The 13,221-nt window shown below is 37.2% G+C and overlaps 1 protein-coding gene across 1 annotated transcript in view; it reads left to right on the top strand.

Annotated features, from left to right (window-relative positions):
- specc1 (sperm antigen with calponin homology and coiled-coil domains 1) overlaps window positions 1–13,221 on the top strand; it is a 149,413-nt gene that overhangs the window by 81,898 nt on the left and 54,294 nt on the right. Inside the window, 2 exon segments of the mRNA XM_036579912.1 lie at window positions 5,172–5,298; window positions 9,806–9,908. Coding sequence (XP_036435805.1) covers window positions 5,172–5,298; window positions 9,806–9,908 — 230 coding nt within the window.

Below are 13,221 nucleotides of genomic sequence, written 5' to 3'. Positions count from 1 at the left end.
TTGGCATGTATATTAGTTGTGTTTTATTTTGTATGATTCATTCTTCAAGATGTTTTTCAGCTTAGCTCAGCCTCGCCCCAGGAACAGAGCTAGCGAGTCAACACAGCATGGAAATGGAACCAGGGGTCACAGTGTCTAATACAGCATAGCCATAACACAAATATAGCAATTTTATTAACTGCTCAAAAATAACCAGTGAACTTGCATGTCTTCTTAGTTTTTGTATGTGATGCTGATCATGGCAAAGGAGTAGTGAAGTTTTCTTTGGGGACTGTTTTGCCTTAGAATGCCCTGTATGTACCCCTCCACTGTGAATAGATGAAACAAAACATGTTTTGAGCCAAAACCTAATCTCAAAACTATTATACAGCAATGTCTCAGGCATCCGTCTGTGTATTCATAACCCTTTTGTGTAATAACTTTCTGTAAGGGAGTTGCCATTAAACAGAAATTAAACGTTGCGGACATCTGGTTCCTATGACCAATATTGTGAACAATTCTGACTCACAGTTTTAGATAGCATAGTGGATAATCTGACAGCCTGGAGTTAAGAGTTCAAATCTCTAGTGAAGCTAGTATTTCTGGCTGCCTTGGGAAAACACTCTAAAGACTAGGCTTGGCTTACTCTGAAACATGATAGCTGTCTTTCTTAATATAAGTATTTGCAGTATACTGTAAATTAAATAAATTTTAATTTCGGTTCATGTTAGCCTTTTTGTGCGTTGAGCCCCCCCCCCATCCCCTGAATGTCTGTGTATGGATCAGTTGACTGAATTGCCAACTGGAGCTTCACTTGGCCTGAGTCTTTAATATGTATGACCTCATTTACATGTGGAATTTGATTGCCTCTTGTCTAGGATACAGGTGAAAATACCACATTGTTAAAAATACAGTGCACTAATCACTGCTGTGGAGCTTTGATGAATAGCTCTATTTACCGTGCCACACATTTTGCGTGGAATAGCGCAGTTACCTCTGAAACTCTGAATTTCATGAATCTTGCCCTGAAACCGTGAGATGCCACTTTTTTAATGAAGTTGTTTTATTTAAAAAATTAAACTTATGATACGTCTAAGTCTTTCAACTTTGCTTTAAATGAAATCAAAAAGATCTTAAAAACAACATTGAAAAAAAGTATTATTTTCAGAAGTTGAAATGTAAGGGTTAGGGTTTAGGACAGCCACCTCCCAATAGAAAGTACCCTATAAATGATGATTTTGTATACATTTAGCTTATTACTACTTCTATTAATGCCTTTGGTTTAAATAGACCATAACATAATCCTTGTAATTATCTTAGGTCTGAACCCTTCATTGTTTTTGGTTGGTAACAGTATGTTTGAGTATTAGTAGAAGTATTATCATTTAAAAATACTCAAAGAAGTGCGCTTATGTAAATACATGTAACTGAGTAAATGAGAGTTCTTGCCGCAGTGCAGTTATAAGTTGTTTATCATGGTAGGGTTCCCTGTGAGCTTGACATTACTTACGCCCTCAGCAGGAGTCAGTACGCAATAAGAGACATGACTCAGACCCAGCTGTCTCTAGTCATGTTATATGTCTCTGGTGGGGCTTTCACAGTAAATTGACTCAATACTGAAATCACACTGTCTAACCATTCAGCTTGTATTAGAATAATAAGCAGAGGTTGTGTAGAACTGAGCACAGATTGGAGTGTCCGGAATAACAAACAAACTGCTTCACATTTGATTCATAAAAGCATCATTTGGCATCGAAATGAGCAGGAATCTGAGCACAAATGATGAATCAGCTTTTGCTGCATGGAAAGAAGCATGCTCACACTAATCCCTCTTTACATATCTAGTCCCTTATCTACACATTGCAAATGACAAGCTCCAAACTACCCTCATATGCATATCATTTACATGACACGCTCCATAATATATGCAGGTGTGAACCAAGAAAAGGAAAGCATTCCTGAAGTTCATGAGACATTGCTGTCCTCTGTTAGAAAATCTACCCAGTCACAGATTAACACACAAGCACAACACAGAGGTCTTCTTAAGACTGAGTCTTCAGTTCCACTAGGATGTCTGGTGACAGGGAATTAGAACTTTCGAACTGAATAGACTGGTATCTTGGGTATCTGAAGAAGTCACACCTGGGGCGTTCTCCATTTGGAGTGGTAAACCATGTCACAAAGTTTGTAGGGCTTAAAAAGATGCTTAAAATATTAGGCACAGCTCCAAAGTTGGTATGTACATTTACACAGTTGACCTGAGATTAAATATTACTTTTCCCTTATGATTCCTCTGATTTTTCTTTTTTTATCCTGTTTCATAGTCGCTCTGCTTATGTAAAACAGCTCATCACAAAACCAATTTTCAACATTTGAGAAACCATTTGTAATATAAAACAATATTTTTAAGAGGTTTAACTTAGGAATTTGTATAAAACAGATTCATGTTTACTTTTATATCATTAAAATTATACTACATTTCAAAAATCTAAAAAAATCACAGAGATTTTGTTCACTGGTGTTATCAGGACTTTTGTATTATATTTTTAACATAGTATTTTTAACTCTATTAAAGTGCTGTCTTGAGTCAAAGCTCATCACAGAGGAAGCATATCAAGGCATGAGAAGGCAAGTCCACACTTGCTCACTGTATTTCATTAATTTATTAATAATTTTGTTAATCAGGTAGCACATAACTTTTATGTGTCACCACTGTTGCGCGCCTTAATGTCACTCGTGTCACAGTCACTGGTGTTACGCCATATTCATATAACACCAGTGACTGTATAATGTGTTTGGAATTAAGCTCTCCTTTGTGCAAATGACAATAGGAGCCCTTAATGCACATATTAAGATTATTTAGTTTTAGAATTAAAGAAATTGATTTTTAAAAAATGTATCCACCTGAATTCCCACTCCAAATGGAGAATGACCCACTTACAATCGTATGCTAAAGTTTGGGCACCCCTGATATGGCACATAAAATGTGTTTATTTTGTTTTTTTATTTTTTCCAATTTATTTAGTACAATGACTAAATACAAACTGTGCTCAAAAATTGCAGAAAATTACCATGTTTAAATGTATTTGTTGTAGAGGAGTGGTTCCCAAACATATTACAGTTTTAAAACCCCCTGCTGCGTACCCCCCTCATTCCTTACACTTAACATGCACAGATTTCACAGTATAAAATTGGTTTTAACAGCCCTACAGCTCAAACCAGCTCTAGAAACTTAACCAAAATGCTAACAGCCAAGCGCTAATCAAAGCAGCTACAAACTAAACTCTCACCACAACCGTGAACTGAACTGAGTCTGTGAAAGTGAAACTAACTAAAGTACACAGTGAGGATCACACAGGCCTTAATAAGAGATAGTAAACGATACTTCATTCTTGCCAACAATGGCGCACAATAAACTAAAGAATGAAGAGTAAGTTAGTTGCTCCAGAAGGAGTAAAATGCATTCTTCTTCAACACAGCCTTTTATACAAATAATAACCCAAGAGCAAAATACCTATTAGAGCACAGATTTGTGAGGTGCTGAATGTTATAAAATTCAGTATTCACTCATCACTCATGCATGTTTGTCTTTACATTAAATTCAGTATGCATAAATCCACTTGTAGCAGTTTCAGTGAGGAGCTTTTGTTCAGTGCCTGAACAAGAAGTAACCATATAGGTCCCTGTATGATTGCACAGCCAGCTAATGAAACGAAGATTAAATGATGTGGAACATCTGAATATTCGTACCCCCAACATCATTTGGTGTATCCAACTGTTGTAGAGGATTTTCACTTAGAAAATCAACAAAACATGTAAAATTGACTAGGAATGTTCAAACTTTTGCATACAATTGTATACAACCAGTGTACAATCCTAGTGAGTCCGTCTATCAGACAGCGCCCGAGTCAAATGGCATTAGCTTTAGCATCTTTAATATATGGCATATTTGTCCAAAGAATGACTTAAATTCTCTTTTTAATCCATGTTAAATGCATGGAAAAGTATAGAGAAAAGGTGTATGTCTTGACTAAAGTTAACACCGCATGCTATGTGGGCTTGTTTGAGGGACGGACTCTTTAGACATATGAGTGTGACTTCTTCAGAGTGGAAACTGATTGGGTCCTATGACCGCAGCCCCCCCATAGCAAGCGGTGTTAGCTTTAGCCAGGCCATCATCCAATTCATTTAAAATGAGTATTAAGAAAACTGAACTCCTTTCAGTTAATACATTCAAACTATTTAGCGAACAGCATGAATCCCATTTGGATTCCTGCCTCATTTTTTTAACGTCCTTTGTGCCTGTGATTTGCTATAACAATGAGAGACGTCCATCAAGAAAAAAGCCTGATTTTACAGCAGTGGCTATATGAATACAGGCAATATTTTGCCTGCTAGAATTTGAGGTTAGGACTGCTAAATCTTCCAGGATTGCATGCCTTGTTGGTAAACATCTAGCTATTAATAATTATTATTCAATTGAAGGACTAATGAGCTGATAAGGATCAAATAGACAAGTTCTTATTCACATTTACAATGTTGGGGAAGAAACTTGCAAACATTAAGTGGCAGCAAAAAATTATTACATTCTTCATGACAATTACCGGAAATGGTAATATGACGTTGTATCACTGGACATAATCTGTCATGACAATTCATGACAGCATGTGACGTTAGCCATGACGTGTTTATGGAATTGTTAAATCAGTGCTATGCAGGAAAAGTGTTTCTGATATTTTCTCACTGTATTGCTATTATTGACATTATAATTTATAATAATGATATTGATTCTGATGACATACCCGCAGATCTTTTCAGCCATTATACTCAACTCCATCCTTACATGATATTGACCACACAGATATGCCAAAGATTAAATTGATGCATATTGAATCTGTAGGTGAAAATGGCTCATTGATCATATTTGACTGCACTCGCCCTTTAATGAATAAAGGCATAGGTGCACAAAAAAAATCTGACATGCATTCTCTTATCTGAGAGCTTCATTCAGCATTAGATGGACATTGTTTGACACATTGTGCTTAGTTATGGGGTGCTTGTTAGTACTGGAATTCCCTGGACCTATCTTATCAAAATGTGAAATTCCACAAAGAGAGCTGTGATTATCCAGGAACGTAGCTAGACCCTCTCATACTTTCAGCCAGTGAACTCTCTGCTTCTCTCATTTGCAGGTGATGAGCTAAAGCCGTCGTCTCTGATGAGGAAGAGTCCATCACTCGAGTCAGTCATCAAGACTCCAGCAGCACTGAGCAGCAGAACTTCTTCATTCTCTTATAACCGGGCTAACAGCAAACTCAAGTAAGGCTCAGATACATCGGTCAAAAATGAAGAAAAAACAGCTGTGTGATAATGCTAATTTCTACTAGCGCTTTTAAGGGGTTTTAGTATGTCAGCACTAAGCTAGCTTGATTCACTTTAACATTTCTTTGGCTGTTCTAGATTAAACACAGACATCTGAAGCATGTATAAGACATTCAGTGCTTTATTTGAAGCTGATAGTGACACTGTCAGTAAAGAACCCCACAGTAGAGCTGCTGCCCCTTGAATTTATAACATAAGACTGAAACACACTGGTTAAACTAGGGCGTATAACATATCTAGGACTTCTAGAAGGCTTAGATTGATGCTTTCTTACAAAATATGATTGGTTGATTCCACTGTCTGTACCTTACCATGTTGGTGCTTAGTCTGGCACATTGGACACATTCCGCTCCTGAAGTCCAAACAAATTGGAGAGCTCACTTGGTTTAAAAAATTGAACCCTTTTGTTTTCAACCAACATGTAACTATAAAAGTTTTACAATACTTGCAACTAGAATGATGATTATATTAAACAGCATTCAAATGGTCATGAAAATCCCAGGAAAGTCATGGAAAATACTAAGTGTGATTTGTCATCTCATCACATTTGAAACACTGAGAAGTCTAGATCTGGAAAATAACACAGTGAGACCAGAGACTAATGTAGTTGACAACAGACTAGCTGATTTACTAACAATGAGTGCATTTACATGCACTTAATAATCTGATAACTGCAGAAAACTAGATTTTGTCAGTAATCTGATCAACACATTTACATGCACTTGAATAATCTGATAATGGGGAAACTCTGGGTCTACATGAGTCAGGCAGTACGCGGATTTCTGCTTTACAACCAGCCAATAAACTCAAAGAAGACAGGACGTAAAAGTAACGTAAAATCAAACTTCATGCCTCAGCTTTTTTGAAAAAACATTGCGCCACTTCACCTGAAAAATGAACATACATCATCTAGACGATGAAGAATATTTAAATGCTTAATTTCGTCAAGAATGTAGTTGGTTTCAGCATCGCTCCAAAAGTGTTTTGCTGCGCCTCGTGGCAATGCCACTTGCTTTTCCTCCGGTACAGCAGTCTGTTCCGCACATGCGCAGACCGAGAAATCCGAAAGAAATCCAGGTAAGAGTTTACGTGCACTGAGAAATCTGATTACTGAGCTAAAATCCAGCTCTCTTTATCAGATTTCTTAATTGGATTTCTAGATCGGAGTATGGTGTTTCACATAACCATTTGAATAATCTGATAGCTGCAGAAATCGGATTGTGATCAGATTATTGAGTGCATATAAACGCACTCATTGACTAGCGTTAGTCACGGGGGAATTTGTGCAGCATGCTGAAAGGTTTTACATTCAAACCCGAGCGAAGGCGAATAAATAAGCCAAATGAAAGCAGCTTTTCAGATGCTTTTCAGCAACTAGCTTCTGTACTGTGAGTCACAGTGCTTGGTCTGCACCCCAGATGGGTACTATTATTAATTTGCATTTAGCTAAGCTAAATACAATGTGGATAGTACCATGTTAGGCTAATCACTATGATGTGCATGCACTACGTGGTTGTTGCGTGTTTTGATGAGATGCTAAACCAGTCTTTGGAAGTTAAACCAATCAACATTTTGCACATGAGAATGTGGGGCAAAAAAAGTCAAAACAAAATACATCATACAAAAGGCTCTGAATTTATGGAACATTAATGTCATTTCATTTAAATTGCATTCTGACTTGCTAGTCATGAGTGCTTGTGATGTTTCAGTATTAAAATAATTAAAATATTTTTTTTTCTCTCAGAACAACTGAGTTGTCTAAATTAGTGCTGTGTGATTATGCTAAAGTTCAATATCAAGACATTTTGAAATATATTACAGCATCGTGCTATTGGACGATATTAACGTTTAGCATTTTAAAAGTGAATTAAATCATTGTTCCTAAATTTATTTTTATGGATTTTAAGCAAAATACTGAAGTGAATGGTCAGTGATTGGCGACCAGGAGTAATGTGCCAAAAATAAAATGTAAAAACTAAACACAAACTGCTTGGTAAGAGATCCTGCACTACGCTAAATGTTTAGCTTGAAAATTTCATTTTATAACAAGGAAAATTACTGGAATTCCACTCTTGAGTGCATAAACCCTGATTAAATAAAAATGAACTGAACATTACAGACGTGTTTTTGTATTTCAGAGAATTTCATTAGGCCTTCTCTGAACGCCTAGAAGGCCTTCAGGGTTCCCTACTGTTCACATGTAGAATCACACACTTGCTAAAATGACTAATGGCAAGCTCCGTAGCTTTTAAAGATTCTCGCGTGCACGCACAGCTGCTAAATGGCATTATTCAGCAAGAAAAGGTCAACAGTATAATCATATGAGCTTCTCACATAAACACACATACCAGCAGCCTCGCGTCCACGTCTTTTACAATGATTCTCATGGTATTAAAGTTCGTCTATAGTTCATTGTAAGTTCAGATAGGTTCTTTTTGAGGTGATGATTATAAAAGCCACAGTGTCGTTTGTGTCCTACAAAGATCTAAGAGTGATCAAACATTAGCACATTCCACCAACGCAACTATTATATTCCCGCATTATTAGACTCACTGGCCACTTTATTAGAAACAGCTACCTCCAGCTACCCCCCAACCCTCCTGTTGTACAATGACAGACTGTAGCCCATCTGTTTTTGTGTTAGCAATACTCTAGACCAGTGATCACCAACCCTGCTCCTGGAGATCTCTCTTTCTTTAGGTTTCACCACCAACCCAAACCTCATTCAGCTATGCCAGGACTACTGAAGACAGTAATTAGATGGATCAAGTGGGATCGATTAGGGTTGGAGCTAAAGTCTTGTGGAAAATAGATCTCCAATAGCAGAGATTGTGACACCAGTTCATGTCACTGAAGCTCATGAAACAGCTAGTGAGTGGACATACAAGGTAGGTGTTTCTAATAAGGTGGACTGAATGAATAAATTAGTGAATTCTTTGTGTTCGGTAGTGTTACACAGAGACACTGCTTTAAGCCTAACAGCAATATCTAGAATCTAGAGTGTGACTTAAGTGCAATGTCCTTAGTGCCTCTCACTCTTCCCACGAAATTCTACAGACTAGTTTACTCTCTCACATATGCACACATACTGTGATTATCTTTCATTGCGTACTGCTGCTGGTTCACATTTTCAGTCCCACATAAATTACGGTACACATCAGCATGAACAGACTTACTAACAGAGGAGCTAATTACAGTCTACAGACACTTTGCCCTGGCAGGGATGGCCAGTTTAGCAGGATGTCTACTGAGAACTTCCATACAAAAGAACACAGGTGCAGCTTCTTAATTAACATATGATCAATGCAGTATAAACCCCTGTTTGGCTCCAGTGCTTTCATGTGAAAGCCTGTTTCCACTAGGTGGAAGAAAAAGACTTTTTGGCCTTCAAGTTTCAAACTGTGACTTATTTAAATGATGAAATGATGACTTAGTAAGTCAGAATAATGATGTTGCAAAAATGAACGTCTACTTTGTCGAGAAAGTGTGTTTAACATAATAATAATTTGGAGAAAATAAGACGTAATTTGAGATAATATGTCAGAAATTAAAGCAAATATTTCCAAACATGTTCACTTTCAGCTGGTGGGAGGAGCATTTTGTACCACGTGATATTGTAAAATCCCTGTTTAATTTCACTGAGCACACTCTTTTGTTTAAAATCTCAGCTACGTCCACGTCCAGTGCATCATAGGATAGCTGTGACATTTCAGCCACAGTGCACACATAAACCACAGCGCGCAGGAATAACGATGTATAGAGTAGCTTTAGTAAAGTAGGGAATGCTGAGCTTCAGTGCGCACTTTTAATAACTGTTTGGGAAAAAATTACTATCAAATTATTATTGATCCAAAACCTGTTTTTTAAAATCTACCCAGAGTATCAGGAAAACATCAATTTTTTAAAACTGTTTGGTTTTAGGTTTCTTACTGTGAGATGTAAGGCACCCATAAATGTTTGTTTTTTTTATTAAACACGAATAAATATTTTAAAAACTCTCTTTACTCTGAAAACAAACAGTTTTGATCTACGTCATGTCTACCTATAAAAAAGTTGAACCAGAGGGGGGCGCTGCAGTGGCCGAAGTGACCACAATAACGATGAGATTTTGACAGTGTAAAAGTATTATTTATTATTACAAAGCAACAAATGTCAGCTATATCCACTAGAGTGTAAGTACGTTTTAAGAAATAGTATTTCAATGACAAAGAAATCCTATCGATGCAATTGTGTCATCTTTTACTCTAAGTAATACAAATTGAGAAATGCATTTATGTATCTAGTGTACGCACACTAAGTCGTGCTTGTACTTCCTGCAAACTGTCATAAATTCCGTCTTATAAATTCAAATAAACATCCCTTGAGCGCACATACACTCGCACAAGCACAGATGCAGTGTGAGTGACCGCATGTATGTGTGTGCATGTTTGTCCCCTGGTGTTAGTGTGGAAAGAACAGACCCTCTGGCTGCTCTGGCGCGGGAGTATGGGGGATCTAAGAGGAACGCTCTACTGAAGTGGTGCCAGAAGAAAACAGAAGGCTATCCGGTAAGGAGCACAGGCCCTGACCTCTCATCCACTCACATCACCCTTATCCCTCTCTCTCTCTCTCTCTCTCTCTCTCTCTCTCTCTGTCTCCCTCTCTTTCTCTGTCTCTCTCTCTGTTTCTGCTATCAATTAGCTATTTTTTATTCATTTCCTCACAAGAATTCCTAACAGACACATTCATTCATCCCAGTGTTTAACTTCTCTTACCTAATATGTGTAATTGCAGTACATTTGGCTTTGTCCCCTTTAACTCATTAAAGGAATACTGCAGTGTTTCTTAACCTGTAACCTCTATATTGTAAAGTCAGTTACCACAGACAGTTAATTCTACACTTTTTTTTGTACTTAGAGAATAAGAAAAAAGTCTATCTCGAAACACACTTATAATGGAAGCCAATGAGCAGTTGCTGATGCAAGAGATTAAGTTGTAAAACTTTGTAGTAGTCTTTCAAAATCTCCCCCCCCAGAGTTATTGAGCTACGCATATGTTGGTCTTAGTAAAATGCATCAGCATGTGGAGCTGGAGCTTTCTGTGTGCTCCTGTGTTTCCTGTTACTATATAAAAGAAGCACAATGCTGCCTTTATTGTTGGATGCACTGCGATAGTTTCTGAGAGAGCACACATGTACAGAACACAGTTCAGATTGGAAAGGCCGTAATATTGATTTGTTTTGTCAAAGTGACAATATAAGGACACGGTATGGTTTGCATAGGTTTGCTTTATCAAAATGGTAAACGTGAACAAAATAAAAATTGCCTTTGTTCATGTTCATATATTACATTCAATGTGATGACAGCTTAAAGAAATCATATTATTAAATGTAAAGAGTAAATTTAAAGAAAATAGCTGCTTTTTGGCCATGGCATTAAAGACTGTAACAGCATGTTTATTATTCCGATAATCCTAAGACTTATTTAGTAACTACTATAACAATATACTCAAGCAATAGAACACGGGAGGGAGTGTGTTATCACAAAATATCATCACAGCTGTGATTTGGTCACTGTCGATCATCACAGCTGTGATATTATTCACGATAACACATGACCTTGAGTGTTCTATTGCTTTTATACAACAGTTATATAAATAAATAAACTGGGCTGTGAATGTGGCATTTAATATGTTTTAATGTCAGCAATTCCTTCCGCTCAACCAACCAATCAACCAATATATAATATATAATAAATAAACCTCAGTTAATACTTTGAAACTAATATGTATGTTCTGAAGTTTTGATTGTGAAGTGTGGGCCTTGCAGTTTAAGGGATGAATGTAGAATACGTTTTAGATTAGTAATCTGAAGTGGTTATGATGGTAAGTCTTCCCACGCTTGTACAGTCTTTCTATACAAAGATGATTTATGGGTACCTTTGGTTTAACAGAGCAATATATGGATTCTATGTTAGTTCCTTCTTTTTTAAAAAATGCAAATTTAATTTTGATTTAAGAGCACTCGTGCAAGAACAGAGTTTGACCTGAGAAGCCTGCCACTTCATTATGCTTATTCATTATGCATGAATCCAGATATCTAGATTATTTTTCAGTGATGCGTGCCACTGGTCTCAAATGCGACTGTTTTGACAGTTTGACTCATCATGTATGTCACAAGAAGCCTAACTAACCTGCTAAATAACAAAATTGCATAGCTGTCAATTGTCACGGTTTAGTTGTTACAGTGCCGGCTCTGCCTAATAAGCGACATAAGCAGCTACTTAGAGCTCCATGGCTGCCAGTTATTACTGCACCATTATGTTGTTGTAAGATGTTTGAGTGATGGGAAAAAAACAACAGTCAATCATGTCCCCCAAAAAACACTGTATGCATCTGAAGCTGAAAAAGAGAAGATGAAGAGAAAAAGCTTTAAGATAAGATAATTTTAAGATATTTTGTTTCATTGTGGTCTTAATGTTATGCTTTGTGTTTTGGCTTGTAGAAGTAGTTTATCCTGGGTCTGTCGAACCAAGCAGGTTAAGGTGAAGATAGACTTTTTTCTTCACAGAGTAACTTCACAAAACCGAGCAAATGCAGACGTGGTTTATTTGTTTTGCAACAGCGGTTAACAACTTTCTCTGTTAATGCAGGTTTAGATGTGCTTTATCCTCATGTGCATGAACATGAAAGCTTTACATTTATGACAACCAGCCAATCGTATAAAATGTGAGTCGCCGAAGAAGGAAAAAGAATTCTTACTACCTAAATATGTGGAAAGTAAACCATTTATAAAGGTAGAAAAGCAGCACTGTCATACTGCCTTCAGGATTAGATCAAACTAAGTTAAACGATTAGCTGGGTAAGCAAGAAATACATGTGGTGAGACTCCTGGATCCAGAATGCTGAAAGTGATCTGTAATTTAAACTGTAACTTAACCAAACAAGCATCAAATCAACAGTAAAACACAAATTATCCAGTTGTAAGTTCATATAATTTAGAAAGCTTGTGGTCGTCACTGTTATTAGTCATACTCTAATGTTACAGAACATCAGAGAGCAAGATGGGGGTCCCCCAAAAATTCCTTCTTCAGGTCCCAAGAAAGCTTCAGTCGGCCTGTAGTTTACTGTAAGACTCAGGTCTTTGACGTTTCTGTGGGCTCACGGCAGTGAAAATAAATGTCATGGGTTGAAAGGTTTGTTTCGTTGCAGAAACAGTCAATACAGAGTTCAGCTGCGTGTTTGCAGCACATGTCCCAGCATTATTAGCCAAAACAGCACCATCAAATTAAAGCCAAGAGTGTTGATTTCATGCACTGGCATTTAACCAGACTGCTGAAATGGATGCAAAGCCAAACAACCAGAGGCTAGAGGCCCTCTTATACAACAGAAAAATCTCCTGAATGGAGCGCTTCATTTGATTGCATTGAGAAGTTAAAACTAGGGGAAATCAGTTTTTGCAGAGTTGTGCTGTAAAGATCACTAAATCAGGGCTGTTTTATATTAAAATGCAGTGGAAAACAGTAAATGTGTAACTATCAAGACATCACAGTTAGAAACGGCTGGCAAGCTTGCAGGCCAAATAAGATCTGCTAGTACAAATAGTACTAATTAGATAAAAGACAGGAACACAGATGTTATGAACGAAAGAACATAATAAACACTGAATGACTGAAAATGACAGTTCCTAACATTGTTCGGGTAATTCTTAAGGGCTTGAACAGTGTAGGAAAAAGCTGACTGTTGAATTAAACATCTCTGACTAAGAGTCGTAATAAAGAAAATAGAGAAAAAAGTGCATATTGCTTTTGTCTTCATAGATTGTTCTGTGTGTTCCTGTTTATTTCGCATTAGAAGCACCAGTTCTCTTTGGCAGAAAGCTTA

The sequence above is a fragment of the Colossoma macropomum genome, unplaced genomic scaffold (assembly GCF_904425465.1).
Source record: "Colossoma macropomum unplaced genomic scaffold, Colossoma_macropomum, whole genome shotgun sequence".
In the NCBI taxonomy this organism is placed as follows: Eukaryota; Metazoa; Chordata; class Actinopteri; order Characiformes; family Serrasalmidae; genus Colossoma; species Colossoma macropomum.
Note: the sequence above shows the minus strand (reverse complement) of the source record. Positions and strands in the feature narration are given on the sequence as shown.